This window comes from Vanessa cardui, chromosome 2, assembly GCF_905220365.1.
Source record: "Vanessa cardui chromosome 2, ilVanCard2.1, whole genome shotgun sequence".
Lineage (NCBI taxonomy): Eukaryota > Metazoa > Arthropoda > Insecta > Lepidoptera > Nymphalidae > Vanessa > Vanessa cardui.
The window spans coordinates 150,920-171,724 of NC_061124.1; the positions used below are offsets into that span (position 1 = coordinate 150,920).

General features: G+C 34.7%; 2 protein-coding genes across 2 annotated transcripts in view; one reads left to right on the forward strand and one right to left on the reverse strand.

The window, feature by feature from the left end:
• The window catches only part of LOC124540071 (FMRFamide receptor-like), a 93,496-nt gene that overhangs the window by 36,686 nt on the left and 36,005 nt on the right, over positions 1 to 20,805 (forward strand). The window lies entirely within an intron of this gene.
• On the reverse strand, positions 7,708 to 9,340 carry LOC124536366 (the record flags this gene model as incomplete). The annotated part of the gene is made up of 2 exons (XM_047112900.1): positions 9,164 to 9,340; positions 7,708 to 8,982 (listed from the first exon to the last, which is right to left on the reverse strand). Coding segments are annotated over exons 1-2 (1,322 nt in total), but the record flags the coding sequence as incomplete, so codon positions are not given.

The window sequence follows — 20,805 nt, forward strand, 5'->3', positions numbered from 1 at the left end:
ATACGTGTAGTCGGGGTTCATGTAACAATTAAGTTTGGTAAATTCGGCTAAAGAAGACCCAGCGACGGGCTGGAAACAGATATATAACAGCGTTTCTCTACCTTTGCCTCGGAGAGCATTGAATCGGTGATTGCTTGTTTTGATTGTAATTAAATAATGTAATGATGTGACTAAAGATAGTAACTATAATCTATCGGAATTCTAATATTTAAAGTCAAAATAAATAAATAAATACAAAAACATTTTGATGCAATGAATACTGTAATAAGTTGCAACTAGTGGAGGCAACTATTTATAAAATATGCGTGTTCTTTGTACGGGAACGTTGAAGAATGTTTTGAAAAAGTTCGCTTCAAAAGTACTTTATAATTGTTAAACAATGTTTGCGACCTTTCACAATTAGCTCTAATACACATTCATGCTTGAAGCAAAACTGTTTGTGGAACTTGAAAATAGCGCTTGAAAGACTAATTCAATTTGAGCTCTCTGGTCAGACTGAAGTTACGCTCCGAGGCACACAGCACACACGTACATTGTATCATATTGAGTAACTTTTATTCCCAGAGCATAAAAATTCTTTTTGAAACGTCTAATTCTCAATTAAAAGCGAATAAGAGAAGCGTATAAAGATTAAAGTTAATGAAAAGCAGGCTGGCCGGCGACGGTGATCCAGCAATCACGTTCCCGAGTGACGCGGATTATTTTCAGATATCGAAATACGATTTCATTAAAATGAATAAACTGTACGCGAATAACCCATTGCAACTGACGCACTTCCTCTCTACACGGAAATGTCATTAAACTAAGCGTTAGTTCAACTAACGAATAATATACCTCAGACCATAATTCATCATATATTACGATACTGTAGATTTATACGAATATAAATTTTATGATAAAAACACAAAAAAAACGATTAACTAATTCATTACTTCAATTTATACGACCAAAGATTATTATTTTTTATATTATATGGATAGGCGGATAGATAATATATGATGATGAGTGGGTGGCAGCCACTGGGACAGATTAACACAAAGCACTACCACCGAGTAAAGACTCCGAGAAAGATATAAAAAATATACGTAACTCTCATAAGATAAGAACATGAAGTCGCTGGGAAGCTGCGCTGTACCTCTCTTTTAAATACCATAGAAACAGTAGAAGAACACAAAAAGAAAAGAACGGTCAGCTGCGTTGCAAGAAAGTAGAATTGAATAAATGAACAGATAACGTTGTTAGCTAACATAGTGGACGCTTTATAAAGTATTTAAAATATATTCAGCGGTACAGTACTTTTAAGCATTTAAACTATTTCTTATTTCACACCAAAGGAAAATTGAACATACAATTTTACAATTATAGGCAAAGATAGCCGCAACTTTATTTTTAGAGATTATACAATGTCACAGATTTAATTACTGTAATTTAGTTTACGGCAGCTGCAGCGCGTTATATAGAAGGTGCGCATTATATTGTTTCACAAGTAGTGATGCTTCTCAGCGACACTCGCTGTAATTTTAGCCCATTGACGTGACAAGCGCGAATTTCATTTTCGTGTGTGCTATATTTTAATTGCGTCGTTTCAATAGACTTGCGGCGCTCATGGTCGCGAGCGATCCGCGCGTTGCTCAGCTGAACTGAACGTATTATTGCGACCCCCAAACGCAAAACGTAAAATATACATTTGCATAACTATCGCGAACCTTGAAGTGTACTGTTTCACCGATGTACTCATAAACCGAGCAATGTTCAAGTTTGCACGAAGCAAGCTGATCAGTCTGACAGTTTATTGGCACTGACCGCATCTTACAGTATCGATATAATCCATTGACTGAAGCCCGAGTAACGAAAGCTATTCCATAAAAGTGCTTTCAAAATTCGGAGTGGGCGTCCGTTGTCGGAATGTCGCAGTAATTGATGTCTCGATGGCGACGCCCACGCGACACCACTGACATGCAGCTATTGTTGGAGGCGTCACTTAGTTATACGATGAAAAGAAACCTTAGAACAAGGTGTTACATTAAAGAGCTAGCCAAAACATGTCAAGATATAGTGACAGTACGTTAAAATGGAGCATCCATTAAGAATAATAACACCTAATCAAAACCTGAACCAAAAAACAGTACATTTTTATCCCAAATAAAAGATATGGCATTTTATTATGAAGAGGTAATTACATAAAGCGCTACAGGTCTGTCCCACAGGAAGCGGTATTTTTTTCAGAATAAAAGTACGTCAATCTCCGGTCTCAAAGGCTTCATAAAAAATCATATGGATCCGTTGACACAGCGCCGTGGAAAACAAGAGCAACCAAAATATACTTTCTCATTCGTGGTAGGCTTAGTTTATTAGTGAGGTTTATTCGTATCATTTTGCCGGCCTTTGATTTGTCGTCTCGTAATTAACACCTCGGCGCCGGAGCGTCGCCGCAGGACCTAGGCCGGCCGTCCTAATTAAATATCAGATTCTCGATGCCATATTGGAGCATGTGACACCTAAACCCTGGATTTGTGCTTAAATTATCTCGTTACACAATACATTTTAAGGATTCATTGTGAAGACTTAATATTTAATTTTCAAGGGAAAATAATAACAGCAGTCGTTGCTTATCAATACTTGGGACTTAATAAACATCCTATTTATTTATACTTAACTCAAACCTTTACGACAAAGATGAATCCAAACATTCCATCCCAAGCAGTGCCTGTCCATAAAAGCCAAATATGGATTCTTTTCTTTTAAGCACACCCTACATTATAAATTTTATATACCTATACAACATGTTATACAAAAAACAAAACAAAAGGAAAAAAAGCTTTTTGTACTTTTAGGTACATTTGAACAAACATTAGAAAGTAAATAACCATGTTTTAAAAAATAAAACAATTATAAAGAAATTAAGAAAACCTGTAACCTCCGCTCTAAAATAAATCTCAGCTAAGATAAAACTACAACACGTTTACAAATGTAATTCCATACTAAAATTGCACGTGCGTTATACGTAAATAGAATATCTCTCAAAAAAATAATGAAAGTACCAAACTATGATATTGTCACGAGTGACACAAAGCGTGTGCAAAATCCGAGCTCAATTGTTTCGGTAAACCTTTTTTATTTTAATATTCAGTCGCAAGATTTCTTTCACTGGATAGCAACGCGCTCTTCGAAAATATGTTTTTATTTAATATCGCAGTGTAACGTATCGCAGCAACATCTACCTTCATAACTACTGTTACAATTTGTTTTTATTCCTTTAAACTTGTGATAAGACCTGCTTTATGTAAGAAATCTCAGATGTTTTCGTCACCGATATTTTCGAGAAAAAATCCATGACAGAAGGACACAGGTAAGACAGGTAACCTAAGGATATCAGACCAAAAATTACCAAGCATACGGGCAATGAATGCTCAGAAGTTGACAACTTAATTTAAAACTGCAATAACCTTTTTAGAGTCGGCTTCTTTGACCTAATTGCTAAATGCGGCATCAATTTGTGTTTCCAAACTTTTCAGTTTTCACTCCATTGCTTGTACAAATTGACTTTTAGAAGCGCCTAATTGATTCCTTCTCCGACGTTTGTTGCAAAATCTAAATAGGAAATTTTTAACATTTTCAAAGTTATTTTTTTCTAAGCATGCCTCATGAATGAAATAGTAGTTTTGTATGAATTATTACTGTCCATTACAAGAGTAAACAACATCGTAAGCTTGGAAAAGTGCATTAGTGACAGACGCAAGTGACTTTGCTCTGCAGAGAGATTTTAGATTATCCAATTTCCAAATCACGTGGAACCCATCATTTGGACATCGCAGCGTTCGTCCGTGTTCTTGAATTTAATGCTGAGCGCAGAAGATTTAGAAGCAAACTAATTCATACTCATTAAATATGTGATAGTGAGTGTGTTCACTCACAACTCTGTTAGTTGTGTAATTATGAGATTAACATTTGATTTGAACGTCAAACGAAATGAAATGCTAACAGCGCCGGTTAATGTAAATGTACTTGGTCTGTTCTGGTACAACTTCAGAATTCAACACACTGGACTGACAAAAATTAAAAAAAAAAAATGTGTCAAAATTTGTATTATTTACTGATGATGTCGTTTTGATTATTATTATATATTCTCGGCAGCGAATATCATTCTAATCGATCGAACAGTTATTTTCAAACTTTCCTATAAAATAACAATTGAAATGTCTTTCCGAGAGCTTTTCGCTAAAATTATAACTCAATTAATACAATCTTAATTCTACTGAGTAATATAAAATACGGGTAAGAATTAAAGTTAATTTGATTTCGGAGCGGACAAAAAGGTATTTATACGTTTCTGGAAAATTCATAATGGCTCATTTTTCCTCAAATGTAATCTCCCGTTTTCATTAAATATATGTTAATTTAATATGTTTGTAATAAACGCCGTTTCCCAGCCGGCGCCACGCGTCGACGGTTAACTTATTTGGACGTGTGATAAAATGGCGCCACACATTCCATTATGCTTCGAAAACAAGCGCACACATTCTCATTACACGCTCTGGGAGTCGAACCCCGTCGCTAAAGTATTCGCTTTCGAATGTTCAAATTGCTCAAGTACTCATTACGTAATACACTGACAACACGCAATAACTTATTGCCAAGGATCTCCTTTAACGAGCCCGTTGCGCTTCCAGACAACTTGGGTATCCTTTAATTTCCCGGGATGATAAAATTATGACCAAAAGCTTAAGTACTTTATCACGAAGTATTGCTAAAGTGATCGCCAAGTAACGTAAACGGCTATATTTAAGGAACGTTACTTATTGTCACTGTATAACAATATTTAATCATATTAAGTAAGAGTAATGCCCTTTGGATGCGCAAATTAAATTTTCAAATATTTAGTTATTTGGTTTGAGAAAGGGACGACTCGTCTAACCTTCTCAAAATACAAATAAACAATATAATATACAATATAACATACTCTACGCTGCCGTGATATCTATTATGTCGTTATTTACCCAAACACAATTATGAGCTATGAGCACAATAAACGCGGTAAAAATGTAAACTTGTCGATGATAAGACCATAAAATTATTTCTAAAACTAATCAAGACACAAAAAAGCGCCTATTTATGTCGATAGAGATTTTTTCTTATTGACATGCCATCAGAAGTCAAAAATCGATCCGATGTCAGTTAAAGGCATCTTTGTTATACCACGGCATTACGATACGATGATCAAAGTAGGTTTAAGTATACTCATGAAACCTACAGATGTAAGCATTTTCGTTAATAAAATCGTCAGGTCCACCGCGCTAAATTTTCATTAGTTCGACTAATGAAAATTTTTAATAATAACAACAAAGGCATTTTCTTAAGTAATCTAAAAGAGACATCTCAACTGAAAAAAGAATTCAAAATATTCGGTTTCAATCATTGCCTTGATAAAGATCTCGACGCGAAAGGAATTCCGTTTTATGAAGTCAGAAAACACCACTAAGTAGCTACACACATCGACACGCGCAGCGGCCAAGGAAATATCGTTTTTAAACAGAATAATGATTTATGACAACTACTATAGAACTTTTATATCAAATACTAAACTAAAAAAGATATTGGAAAATATTCTTAACATTAAATTCAAAATATATCAATGTTTTTTACCGAACAAACACTATTTATGTGCAAAAAAAAAAGCTTATAATTTCAAAAAAATATTTCCTTATTATTCAAATAATATATATAGAGTATGTACAGTCGGGGTAAGAAAAGGTTCGTCTTCTTAAGATATTTTCGTGTACTCAGTGTGAGCGATAATCTGCTTTACCTTTATTGACATATTGCGTCGCAATGATTTGATGTTGAGATTCAAAAGGTACTCAGAGCTTAAGACTTGATAAAGGAATGAATTTGAAAATTGAAAGGTTTTCTTACTCTGACTGTTCTCTAGAAGCATGGGACGTACACCTTGCGTGACATAATAGAGCGTCACGTCGTCTGCCGTCACGGCACGAGTCGGCCGCAACCCGGGGTGGCCTAAACTGCTGCTAATATGTGTTTGAGCAATAAATGTTTCATGTGTATTATAAATACACTGTGACGCTTGCCTACAGTTCGCCTGATTGATTACCGTTAACGTTAAGGTGACCGTTTCCCTTGCTCACAGGTAACCGTGAAGATATATTATAAGTGATGTAATTATAAAAATTAATATAGTAGTGTAGGCTCAGTGCCTCGAACACGTGAACCAAGGAAGCAGAAATTGTATGTGCATTTTTGTTCATCTCGTACCCGGCGGTTAATCGTTTCAAATTCTGCCATTAGTGTCTCTACCAACCTTCAATTATTTTTTATAATTATTAATCATGTTAAGACCACGCCACCCCGGAGACACCCATTCCTCGTACTGGTTACAAGTAACATGAACCGGCTCCCAAGGCTAGTCTAGTTATTCGACAGCCAAATAGCATAACTGTATTAAGTAGTACTTAGTGCGATACTTTGTTATACTCGTATTGCTTCGAATGAGCTTAGCTATTCGGGATATTTGAAATCTTAGCTCGAGAGTCTAGTCGATTTCAGTATTATCTTAGCTAAGAAGAAATACTTGTGATAACATTTAAATATGCTTATAACAATATAATTTATATACAACTAAGTCGATGATTTCGGTAGAACAGTGACGAACTTCGTATCAACACGAGAAGTAGGGATAAACTTCGAACATCAAGTTTTCGACATCACAAAATGAGGGTATTCGATTCTTGGTTTCTGTGATAAAAGGCTTTGGATTCTATTTAAAAATTCACCATTAATTTGAAAATTAACGAAAACATACATACAGGATATAAGATAAATACGTGTATTATTTTTATTGATAAAAAAGAGTAACTGCTGACGGATTTTTTTCGATTGAATCTGTACTCCGAACCTTTGGCAACTTAGCGTTTTATATTATAACTTTGGGCTGTCGTTTTCCTTCTCGAAACATCATAATCAAGTGAAGTATAAATTCCAACAACATAGGATTGTCATTGAATGAAATGTTACTAACATTTTGAAAGCGTTGCAGTATATAGAAAGTAATATAGCGGCACCTTTGCGCCGCAGCTCGTCGGAAACGACGTCGTTGAACAAACACTATAAAGAATTTCATGAAGCTTCGCCGCGCCAGTGGCGAGCCTCGGCCAATAAAACCTCTATAACGCTCACTATTTATTACTCCCCTATTGACTATTGCGACCGCTTCTCTTTAAAGAATAATTACAATATCAAGCCACGTACACAATTTCTTTGATGTGCTATAAATATGTAAAATGCAAAGCGGAACAAAGCGCTGCTATACACAATCGCATCCGATTTCACATTGACAGGTTTCTGAAAGCCTTTGAGGTAATCAGAGCGACCTACCCTATAAATACATTATTGAAACGTAAGCTTATTGTCCAACGAAAACATTGTTTGATTTTTATAACATGCGTAATTGGAAATTTTCCACTGGATGGTAAAAGGCACCATTGAAAATTTGACAATGTCTTTTCTTCATACCTTGTACCTTAGACATGGAACTGGCACAAATATTAAATGGAGGGAACTAAGACATTGAGCCTTGAACTATTATTATTAATTATATTATTAATATCAATTAATTCAATTTTATTATTGATGTCATTTTTTGATACATAATAACTATTTGTCATTATATGTAACCTATTATTTAATTTAAACCTAATTGCATTTTCCTGTGGCATATCTTTAATATAAGGAAATGTGAACATTAATATTCTTTCTACATTTAAATTTAATAATTTAGTGTAATAATAATCAAGAATTTTTTTGTTCACATTTCCCCTTCTCCCAACTAGTATGATTAGTGTAGTAGAAGGACAATGAGTACAATTCAAAATACTATTCATTATATGTGAGTAACTTGCACCTGGCATACAATAATTTGTTACTAATTGTCCCCTACACATGTCATTGAGCAAAACACCCATATCTCTTCCCATTCCATCACTATAAATTTTAGTACATTTTTTGGGAGGAACATGATGTGTTTTGCTTGGTATGGCGCTGACATGAGCTGTTGACTGAGATGGAGACACCATACCAGAGCACAGCCCAGAACGATCCCCAGAGTCAGAAGCGCCCCGACAATCACAAGCATAGTGGTTTATGAGAGAGTCAAAGCGCTCCGAATTATACTTACTTAAGTCTAGTAGATTGTTCATGGCTGCGATATGACCAGTAATTTCATTTTGGGACAGTTCATATTTTTTTGATATGGTGTCTAAGGAGCTTTTTAAATATGATATCTCAGCCTGAAGAGCAGTCACATCAGCCTCATAACCTTGTCTCATATCTTTCACATTCTTATTATACTCAATCATTTTTAATTTGAGTGTATTTCTTTCCTTACAGATTTTTTCATAATTAAGGCAATTATTTCTAGATTTTATCAATTTTTGTGTTTTCTTAATATACCTATTAATTTTAATATATTTCTTGAATTTATTATTACTTAATACTAGACTGGAAGAACCCATGTCATCACCAGTCAAATCAATTGTCGAAATGTCTTTGTTACTGGTGAGCGGGGACACTAATGTGGCTTTATATCCAACCAGTTCATCATATAGACACTGGGTTTGAGAGGCCTTCAAGTTGAGGTTATTGTTTTCTAATTCTGATATATATAGTTGGGCCTTATGTAATTTAGCTTTTAAGTCATTGGTGAGCATAAGAGCTTGCTCATACTCATCTCTGCAATTATCAAACCCACTGACTATTTCTTGCAAATTATTATTTTGTTCTTCCATTTCTACATATCGTAAATGTAACTGCGAAAGCTCAGATTTTAATGCGTTGTTTTTATTAAGAATTTGCAAGAATTCTTGTTCATTATCATCCCTTTCTTTTAACAGTAGATCACACTGAGTCCTGGATGCTTTTAGTTCCTGGAGCGTCAGCTGGAGTTGTTCCTCGGCCTGACGCGCCTTGGTGCTACGAGTCATCATGTTTTATAAAAATAGAAGTTATTAGATAAAATAATACAGACGGCGTCAGTGTGATCAAACAGTTGCTATAATATTTGACTTATAAATTGTGAAATAGGGTTTCTATAGTAAGTTAGAGGGATAACAAGAAGTTGAACAAGAAAACTTTTTAAAATTGAGTTCGTTACCTGCGTAATGTCAGCTGACGAACACAACACAAGAAAACACTGCACATTAACGAACGACACTCAGTATATTAATATACTTTTTATATATTACATTAATAACTTGATTTAAATACAAAATTAAAGATAATACAGTTATTTTTTATAATAAAATAATAATTTTTATTTGTTGAGAGAAGTTTTTTATGACATTAGGCTAGTGTTGCCACAGGAAAAAAACTTGTGCCTTTAGTTAAAGCTACAACAATACTGAGTAATTTTAATACTTCCCAATACCGTATATTACTTTCTATAATCAGAAGTAGTCATATATTTTGAACGTTTTGACATCTGTCGTGCACATTTCAAAGTACACAGCCTTTATTATTTAATCCTTAGATATTCATATTTAATTGCGATTTGCGAATACCTTTCCTATAATATACACTTCAAACAGTTCTTGATTACAATTTCCGTATTCAAATCGACCCTATTCCTCTGAAATAATTATCATAATTAATATGGATCCGTTTCTATAACAGCCTCGACTAATTAAAACACTTGTTTTTACAAATCTTTGTCGAGTTCCAAACATTATTCAAAATCTCGACAAATGATGTAATATCAATTCAATGACTTTCTGTTACCCTTACTTCCTCCTTCGATTGAAACAGGATTTAGATCAATCAATCAATTGTTCCCGTATCTCGTTAAAGGATTTTATGTCAACTTTTTTGTAAATTAATTATCAATTAATAATTTACGCATTACATATTTAATCGAATAAAAAGCCTAAATTTATATTAAAGTACTAGTTTATAACGACTTTATGAAGAGTTTAGAAAGCCACTCCAATCGACTTTTAAGCGATCTATCCGTATAAATTTAACCGGCGCTGAAAGTAACGGGGTATAAAATTTAAAATTATATTTAAAGTTTTAAAAAAATTAGTATACTTCTAAATGTATTCCGTTTTGTTTGAGATCTTATACCCTTACTAATAACTTAACCCTTTTTCAATTTAAAAACTCAATATTAGAAAATATTTTAAATTTGATATGAGTTCACGGACAGGAAGCTGGTAAATAAACAAGGCAATTCGAAGTATAACCGAGTGTCTTTTAAACAGAAACACAGATGCGCCCGAGAGTCGATTCCATCGCGCGTAATCCGGTCCGCCGTCAGCGAACAGCACGCTAGAAGTATCAGTCGACCGCCGCAACATACATGCCGTAGCTTATGACCTTTTTTATTATTTCATTTATCGATCTCTCCATTGTTCGTACCTTTTGAATTATATATTTAAGAAAACTAATCTTTTTGGACTCCATTGTAAGGTTATTGTTATTGTCATTATATATAAATAAAAATTTTAACAAAAAGAAAAACCGACTTCAAACAAAACACTACTTTAAAACAAATGAATATGCACGAAAAAGTAATAAAAATAATTACGTATTCAACATATTTTTTAGAGTCTTCCTAAGTTAAATGAAATGAAAAATATTAGACTACTTAAAAGTCGATTAACGATTATATCATGTAGTTATAGTTATTGGTATATTTGGAGCCGGTGTCAGCCACGGTGCCCTTGCCCCAACAATCAAAAGAAAGAAGCGATACGAGCCCCTTGATTGATCCAGTATATTATTGTGTAAAAGGTAATTTGTAAAAACATATTTGTTAAAGTATTTTCGTATTGTTTTTTGATAGATATACTGTAGGGTTTTATTGGCTGACACCGACTCCAAATATAACAATAATTATAACTACATGATATAATCGTTAATCGACTTTTAAGTAGTCTAATATTTTTCATTTCATTTAACTTAGGAAGACTCTAAAAAACATGTTGAATACGTAATTATTTTTATTACTTTTTCGTGCATATTCATTTGTTTTAAAGTAGTGTTTTGTTTGAAGTCGGTTTTTCTTTTTGTTAAAATTTTTATTTATTTTTTGATTTTAAGTGAAGCTGATGTTGACTAACTATTTTTTTTTAATATGGATAGATTAAGCGTTCCGTTTTAATGAGTCAGAAACTACTTCGAGGACAATTTCAAAGGAAACTTGCGAATAAAGCAAAAATAGACTTTCGAACATGCGGATTTAATACGTCACGCGGCGTAAACTACAAGGATCCCTCGAAAGAACTGTAATCGAACTCAGCAAAAAAACTTTGAAAAAGACCAACTATATTTCATACATCATATGACATCACATCACATACACAAAATTTGATTAAAGATAGTAAGAAATTCCGCCCCATATCGCACCCTAACTGCGAGCCGTATAGGAGTTCCATCACTACATAGTATAAAACAAAGTCGCTTTCTCTGTCCCTATATCTTTAAATCTACGCAACGGATTTTGATGCGGATTTTTTTAAAAGATAGTATGATTCAAGGGGAAGGTTTGTGTATATAATACATGAACAATATAGTAAAGAAACACTGATAATTTTAGAAGTTTGCGATGTAATGTCGTAAATACACAAATTCTGTAGTATATTTAGTATCAGTATTGCACCCGTGCGAAGCCGGGGTGGGTAGCTAGTTGATTATAATATTCGACTATGATAATTACATAAACATAACCACATTACGGAAGGTGACTCAAATATCCAAATAACCTATAAATAAAAGATTCGACTGAGTATCGCTAACGTGCTCCTCAGAATTGTTCCGTTCCCTTCCGTTCCGTTACTTTGTCATGGATCCTGTGGTCAGAACCTTACCAAACTTTCACCAAATTACCCTTGAAGTATATATTTTATAATAAAAAAAGAATTATCAAAATTGGTTAACGTGATTTTCAGTTATTCACCTATTTGTCGCGCATGTACATAATGCAAATTTAAGACTTATGTCGTTTTCATATGGATACCATCATCGGAAAAAAATAAAAAAAAATGTCACCCCACGGGAAGCACTACCTTTCAAACAAAAAAAAAATTATTAAAATCGGTCCACCCAGTGAAAAGTTATGAGGTAACAAACATAAAAAAAAATAAAATAAAATACAGACGAATTGATAACCTCCTCCTTTTGGAAGTCGGTTGAAAATACGAAAAGTAAGATTAATTTATACCTTACCAATAACTTTATACTTGCAATTCGTTTTAACATAATTTTGTTTGCGTACACATTGAGTGTGAATACAATACACTATAGTTTACTAAATTGTATGCGTTTGAGATTTTTTTATGAAAGTTTGTTTTCATTATATACTGAAAGCTTAAATAACTATGAAAACTCAACAATATGACCATTGTTATGTTAATATCACTAAACGAATATAATATATAACATTTTTAATAATGGCAATAAAATAAACATATTTAATCATGATATTCTAGAGATACATGTGATACGAGTTTGTCAATTTATTTATATGATAAATATATTTTATTCAAACGTAATTAATTACACGAGGCGGTAATCACGGCCGGTAACATAATTACTAGCGCACTGATAATGGATCCATTGTTGAAATTTTAAATACTACTCTATCAGAATATTATACATCATTAATATATCTGATAAAAACAATGACCGAGCTATCGTATGTCTCATTTATTTTTATTTTTTTATTAACATAAGAATTAATAACATTAAATGCTTAAATATATATATACAAATATGAACTAAAACTAGTTACTGTATAAATCTTGACCGCGTGGAATGGTGACAAGAATGCTAGCAGCATTTCCCCGTTGAATCGCAATTCCGATCCTCTGGGCAAAAAACGAACCAGCCCTCCTGTCACCAGTGGAGGCAATGAGGCGAGGTGTTGGAGTAGTGGTGCAAAAAGCATGTCTCATTTAGAAATATTCATATTTGTACAGTGTGTTTGTTGAACATAATCAACCTATCAATTAATCAGACAATAAAAACGATTATTGAAATAAAATTAAACGATTATTCTCGTCACTTGTGACGATTTCCTGCCCTGGGCGCGCCATTTCCTCGCCGTGCTCAGTCCAAGGCTGCAACCGAGTTTACAGGAAGCACTCAGCCCTTACAATTCCAATATCTCGCAGTTACGGGAGCTCCGCGGCTCCGCTTTAGCGCTGCGGGAACAAATGCAAGTTTTACTTCGTATTTGAGTTCCGCCGGCCGCTCGACGAATAATTTTCATTTTACGTTTTCTCTTTCACCGTTAAATTAATTTTCAGGATTACATTAACGAAGTGGCGAGATTATGATTCAATTCGCGGGAATTGACGCCAAGGACATTCAAAGCGATCCTGTCATTCGCTCATTTTCATTCGCTAATTGTAATACGGATGATGAGTACATAATAATCAATTTGTCTTTTGTATCAGTACTCCGAATCAGTGTAAAGCCGTATTTGTTTGTAGGTTTACGTTGTGTATTGTTTCGAATACTTGATTATTCTACACACGACATATAGATATGTGAAGTCATCAAACTGAACATGCCAGGGGACGTCTCTCGTTCTCATTGCCTCGTGAATTGTCGGAGCTATCTATAGTCGTGATTTACTCGTATATTGATCAAAGGTATTTGGATATATTGATTAAAGGTAAACAACTCGTGGAGCCTTAACCGCCGTCCCTTCGAGGATAACCAGCAATTACAGACTCAGTCAGCCCTCGCGCCGAAACACAATACGACAATGTCATTCGAGTGTAAATCAATTGGCGACCCACTCAGCAGCGGTGGAATCACCGACGTGTCCTAGAAAGAAATCTGACCGTCTACAGTTGTTGATAATTTGTCTAACTCGCTGGTTTTTAGTTCAAATCGATCGATCGATCAATCGAGCGACGACCTCCGTGGTCGAGTGGTGTGTACACCGGTTTTCATGAGTACGCCACTCCGAGGTCCCGGGTTCGATTCCCGGCCGAGTCGATATAGATTATCATTAGTTTTCTATATTTAACCTTCATTACTTCTGATTTTCCATAACACAAGTGCTTTAGCTACTTACATTGGGATCAGAGTAATGTATGTGATGTTGTCTCATATTTATTTATATTTATATATACATAACTATATGATAATAATAGTTATTTAAAAAAAATCAGTGTGATACCTGTTCTATTCGACCTAATCTATACACCAAATATACTCATACGAAGTATATCTTGATTAGAATTGTAATTGCTGTCAAATTTATCTTCGCAAACCATTTCGGTAGCCATTACCTACGACTAGACCAGCTCGCTCATGAGATGTCCCGCGTCCTGAATAAATATTACAAAATAATAGTGATGCGAACTACTTTTACTTAGAGAGCCATTAAGTCGGAGCGCGTAGCTCGTGTTCGATATAATCTGTTGTTTAGAATCTCTGGCTATTGTGTTTGTACAGGATCGCAGGCGCTGTATTACTAGCGGGCTGCTGGTGATTGGATAGGAAATACGTCGAGGACAACAACATGTTTTGTTCAAAGTTAAACGTGTTATCTTCCATGCTCAGGTAAAATATCTAACAGTATTTTGTGAAACTACACTCCGATGTATTTAGTAACAAAAATACATTTATTCACAATTTTTATAATATAAATCAAAATGTGGGTTTATTATTGATCGCTTTCGGGAAAGATTTGACAAGATGGCGTCAGCATCATAGGCAGAGTTCGGTAGAGCGAACAAACCTATTACTTCAACTGTTTAAACACTTTGAGGTATAAATAAGTTGCACATCTTGGCGGCTCATCTTGTGGGACAGATGTGAAATGGAAGATTATTGCCGTACTAAATATATTCCAATTTTAATTACACTAGATTTGCTTTTGCTTTAAAAATGTAAGATTATGTATTCTTGTTCTGAATCGACCCATAGAGTCTCTCTGACTCGAAAATAATTATATTTCACTCTCAGGCCACTCAAACTCGCAAGTTATAAATGTTTTTCATCAGCAGACATAAATAACATCAGTTACAACAACAGACAAGTATATGTATAACCAATACAAACGCAGCTAAAAGCGAAGGAGCCAGGAAACAATCAGTTTATTCCCAAGACTAAGCCCGACGAAACTTTACACAAAGTCGCCGCAAGTAACTGATCCTTTAATCGCTCGACTCGCCGAGCGGTGTATTTGTTGAAGGTCTGCTCTCAAACAAGTTTATCCAGAACTCGGGAACAACTCCAACTCGAACTGAAGTATTTTTATTTGATTCACGTAACACGCACCGAGGGAACTCGCTCGGTCAAACTAACCGTGCGAGGTTTCACTCGCTTTTTCTAGAAAAAGATTTCCGATGAAAGAGATAAAGGGATTCTTCTTTTATTGCATTACTCGAGAGCGCGACTTTGTTCTCCTGAGTGAGAAAACGATTGATTTCATGAAACGACAATAAATACCGAAATATAACTTGATTGTGAAAACCTAACGAAATTACCTTTGGATATCAGCGCAGTGCCCAGCTGCTACAAGTGAACTTGAAACCAATAATGTGGGTGTGATGGCCCAGTGGTTAGAACGCGTGCATCTTAACCGATGATTGCGGGTTCAAACCCAGGCAAGCACCGCTGTTTCATGCGCTTAATTTGTCTTTATAATTCATCTCGTGCTCAGCGGTGAAGGAAAACATCGTGAGGAAACCTGCATGTGACAAATTTCATAGAAATTTTGCCACATACACATGTGGCAAAATTCTGTCACATGTGTATTCCACCAACCCTCATTGGAACAGCATGGTGGACTATGTTCCAAACCTTCTCCTCAAAGGGAGAGGAGGCCTTTAGCCCAGCAGTGGGAATTTACAGGCTGTTGTTGTTGTTTTGAATGTGGGTTCATATTGGAGGAGCTATTATATACTTATGCGTGTTTAATGGTCGCCTTGTGCTTGGCATTGATCAAACATCTTGCATACACATTTGCATAAGTCATATGAAATTCTACCAAATTTATAAAATCCTGTAATGAATCCAAAAACGTGTTTTTATACAATCACGCGTTCGACTCGCCAAGATAATAGGAGGGCCTAAGCACGTCACCGCGTTACTCACCTATTAACGTGATCCGGGATTACAGAACGGCCACAGTCGTCAAAGTACCTCTAATGGACAAAAGTTTCGTTCGATTCCACCGCGCCCACGATGTTATCATTAAATGGCTTAAAATCAAACCAATTTAATAATAACGACCGCACCAAATAAAAATTTTAACTTTTAATAAATAGTCAAATCAACGGAAAGATCAAACATCATTACACAGTATAAAGCAAAGTCGCTTACCGATGCCTGACCCTATGTATGATTAGATCATTAAAATTACGCAACGGATTTTGATGCGGTTTTTTTTATAGATAGATTGTTTTCAATATAGTTAAGAAAAACTGATAATTTAGACATTCTCTACTATATTTAGTACAAGCATTGCACCCGTGCGCAGCTTGGTCGAGTCGTTAGATGTTATTAAATATCGAAATTGTAACTTACTTAGTGATGCTTAGAATAAGCAATCGAGTCTGTTACATTTTGACTCACAACAACAACAACAGCCTGTAAATTCCCACTGCTGGGCTAAAGGTCTCCTCTCCGTTTGAGGAGAAGGTTTGGAACATATTCCACCACGCTGTTCCAATGCGGGTTGGTGGAATACACATGTGACAGAATTTCTATGAAATTTGTCACATGCAGGTTTCCTCACGATGTTTTCCTTCACCGCTGAGCACGAGATGAATTATAAAGACAAATTAAGCACATGAATCAGCGGTGCTTGCCTGGGTTTGAACCCGCAATTATCGGTTAAGATGCACGCGTTCTAACCACTGGGCCATCTCGACTCGTCCGACATTTTGACTCATTAATGTTTAATCTTGTATAAGCATTACTCTCAACTTTTATATTGCGACCACATATTTGAAATATCTTCATCGTGAATCGTGTATAAGTGTTTACATTTCGTCTAGTTTAACTTAAACAATATTTTAATAAGAAAAACAGACGCGTAGTACAAACAAACTATTTTAAAACTTTTAACAAGGATCAATTTAATTAGTCAATCAACAATAAAAAATTAAAAATAACATTCCTGTTCAAACTTTTTGATTGTTATTACACGTATAAGATTTTTTTTTTTTTAGTACTTTCAATTTATAAAATTAAATTAAAAGGAGAGCTACTCCTGGTTCGGAAAATGGCTTGATTTGTTTCTGATATGAGCAGTATTTTGCTATGATCCACTCGCACAATTTGTATCTGTATATTGTTGAGCTTAGCAGTGATTGAAAACATCGCTAGGAAATCTGCTATTGTCAATTGGCACTCCTGAATATCTTTATTTTTGTATTAATAGAAATAACAAACGGGCAGAGAGAACATTTTCATGAATATCACTGCAACATTAGAGAAGTTTCTAATGGGGCATTGAAGGAAGCTGAATACTTGATGTATGAAATTTCCTTTATAATAGTACCCCGGGAAAACCCCAGAAGAAAGATCGAGAACGATCTTGTCGGACATTAGCCGGATGCCGACGGATCGACGCGGCGTGCATAAAATTCGCTCCTATTGAGTTTATCTGGAGCTCATACCGCCCAAAACTCTCTTCGAGCCGTAGAATTTCCTGAACAAAATAACTTCTCACATGAAAACTTTCGATTTATTAATTAGTAATATTTCGTCCATATAAGGTTGTCGCTCGAAATCACTGAAGTCGTAAAAAAATAATTATAATACGTAACAATAACTGTAGTAAGTATTTATAAACACACATGAATATGTACATCATTGTTACACATATAAATTGATTTAATTGTGACTAACGAGAACTTTTTGTATCGAGTGTGGGTGAGTGTACCATGCGGCCTGATCCTTGTAATTGAATTAATAGATACATTCGTATTTCATGCTTACATGTAACTTACTCGATAAACGAACTAGCCACACAACTGAGTCGTGCAATGTTTTTGTAAATATGAATAAGGCACGTTAATATGTACTCAAAGTGAAACACTTTTCATGCTGAGTACATAGTACATACATAGTACATAGATTCATATAAGGAAACAAAAAAATGACGTTTTGATGATCGAGTTTTTATCAACTAATTTTCACGTGTATTCATTATTTCTTGAACACTCTATTTGTTTTTAAAACAAAAGAAAAAGGAAAATACCTAACTTATTGACAATTGATTGATTCAATGGATGACGGTTATTTATGTCATGAAGGCGCAGCCATCCGAAAAATGTAAATCATATATATAAAATAATATATAAAGCAAAGCAAAGCAACAGCCTGTAAATTTCTCACTGCTAGGCTAATGGCCTCCTCACCAATTAAGGAGAGGGCTTGGAACGTATTCCACCACGCTGCTCCAATGCGGGTTGGTGGAATGCATATGTGGCAGAATTTCAATTAAATTAGACACATGCAGGTTTCCTTCACCGCCGAGCACGAGAAGAATTTTACCCAAATTAAGCACATATATATTATAGTGGTGCTTGCCTGAGTTTGAACCCGAAACCATCGGTTAAGATGCACGTGTTCTAACCACTGAGCCATCACGGCTCGTCAAAATAATATATAACTGCTTGGTATCGACAGTTCGCCGGTCACAATTTGCGACATGACACAGCATCCAATCGAGATGGCTACTTTACTGTGTAAAGCTTTAGGAAACCAACGTACTACAAAGGCAATCAACAAAACATATATATCTTCCGAATAAAATAGCATTGCAATACAAGTACTATTAAAACAATATGCTCTTCAAATAATGGATTATTTACACAGACAGACAGGTAAACAGATGAGGCTGTCGATAATGGCAGAGGCTGTTAATGTTCTACGTTAAGATCATCGGATGTGGATTGGAACAGCCCGTCAAGGCCTTCTGAGGCAGTTCTCGACCAAACAAACATGGACTAAATTCCATAACAGTATCTTCAGATTGAGAAGGCTCATAGCTGCGAGACGACAATTTATAGGCCATAAACAGGGATACGAACCCCTATCGTTCATAAACGCGTTTGATTGTAATGGGATAGAATTGCGGCCCTTCTGAGTTTGTTTGGAATTAATAATAACGCGCCCTAAATTGCTGTTATATTAATGTTCTGTTAATGAAAATGTTGCTAACTGGGTATAATTTGGATAAGACTAATGGACTAATGGAAATACTTTTAAATGTTTTCATGATGGAATATCGGTCAAAATATAGAAATTACACATTTTAAATAAAACAAAGTTTGTTTTGTATATGTTCATTTAAAAACGATGATCAAAGTCAGATTATTATATATAATTGACTTTCTAATCTAGTTGGCTGGTGGTCGACTGGACCTGGTGACGTAATTGAATATTAAGTGTCATTGTAAGTATACAATGACACTTAATAGGTGACTATTTAGTCAGAAGAAGTGAAGTCTAAATTTTCTCATTATTGCAATAACTGGTTGGATTGAACTTTGAATCCTTCGAATAAAGAATACCCTAAACATTACCAACTTTGTGAAAATTATAAGAAGCATACATATAATTGGATATCATAATATAACACAAAGTGAGCTAAAGTTTGGCACATTAACTCAAATTCAACATAACTGCAGCGCCAATTTGCGAGAACTAAGTAACTTCGTATCTCCCGTGTAATGTTAAATTTACTGTAATAAGTTATTTAATGAGTACAAAATACACTACCCAATTTAAATGCTACTCGTATAATTTTACTATCTTCAAGGGCGTATCACTTGTACGACGTTTAACGTTTGTGTTGTTAGGGAGTTTAGAGTTTGTCTCACTTGTACTTGCCAATAACGAGATAAAGTCGAAAGATATTTGAAATCATTTAAAGTAAAGGCTTGAACACCACAACCCAAAAACATAATTATTTATCTTAGAAATTGTTTACCGCAAACAATTTTGTTTACAGCCTCTCTTTAATTCAAAAATTAAATATTACTTTAAAAGTTAAACAGTAGATATCTTTATTTGAAAATAAAAAGTATACTTTTGGTATGAGCAAGCGTGCACAGGCTTCATTGAATATGTTATGTTCACTTCTGATATTAAATATTTTTGAGTGTCACAAAAACATTATATACGGGTGAGTAATAATAATATCCGGCTGGCCGAAAACTTCAGCTCTGTTCAAAAAGTCAAAATAAAATACGTTTTTCTTTTTGAACTTTGTTGAAAATATTCATAAACAATTCAGCCATTCCTTTTCTTTTGGACTCAGCAAACTTTTCAATAAGCCGTTGTTGAAATACTCGCGACAAATCAGATATGAGATAAACTTATTTCTTAATTTTTTTCGACTTCATTAAGTCCACGGAGCAAGTGAATTTACATTCCGTTCGGTAACTTTATAACTTTGAACTCCACATTGCTCGCCTCTTGTGCTGGTAACAATTATTTTGCTCCGGCGACATTTTCAATTTAGTAGAATGTGACTTTACAGGAACGAAACGCCTTGAAAAACAATCTTTTAACAAATACAATCACAATAATCATGCAAAATATACCAGCATTTCGCAGTGTTAATATGGTCCGGGTAAGTTATAAGTATGTTTTTTTATGACGACTTTGATCCTGATCTCCCAGGCTCAAGACTTGATTTTCGTATCGTTGTACTACATATCGCGAAAAACTCCATACACGACCGAATATTTGGCACGAATTGAAATACATCAGCTACATCAAACTAAAAATATATGATGTAATTAGTCTATTATTGTA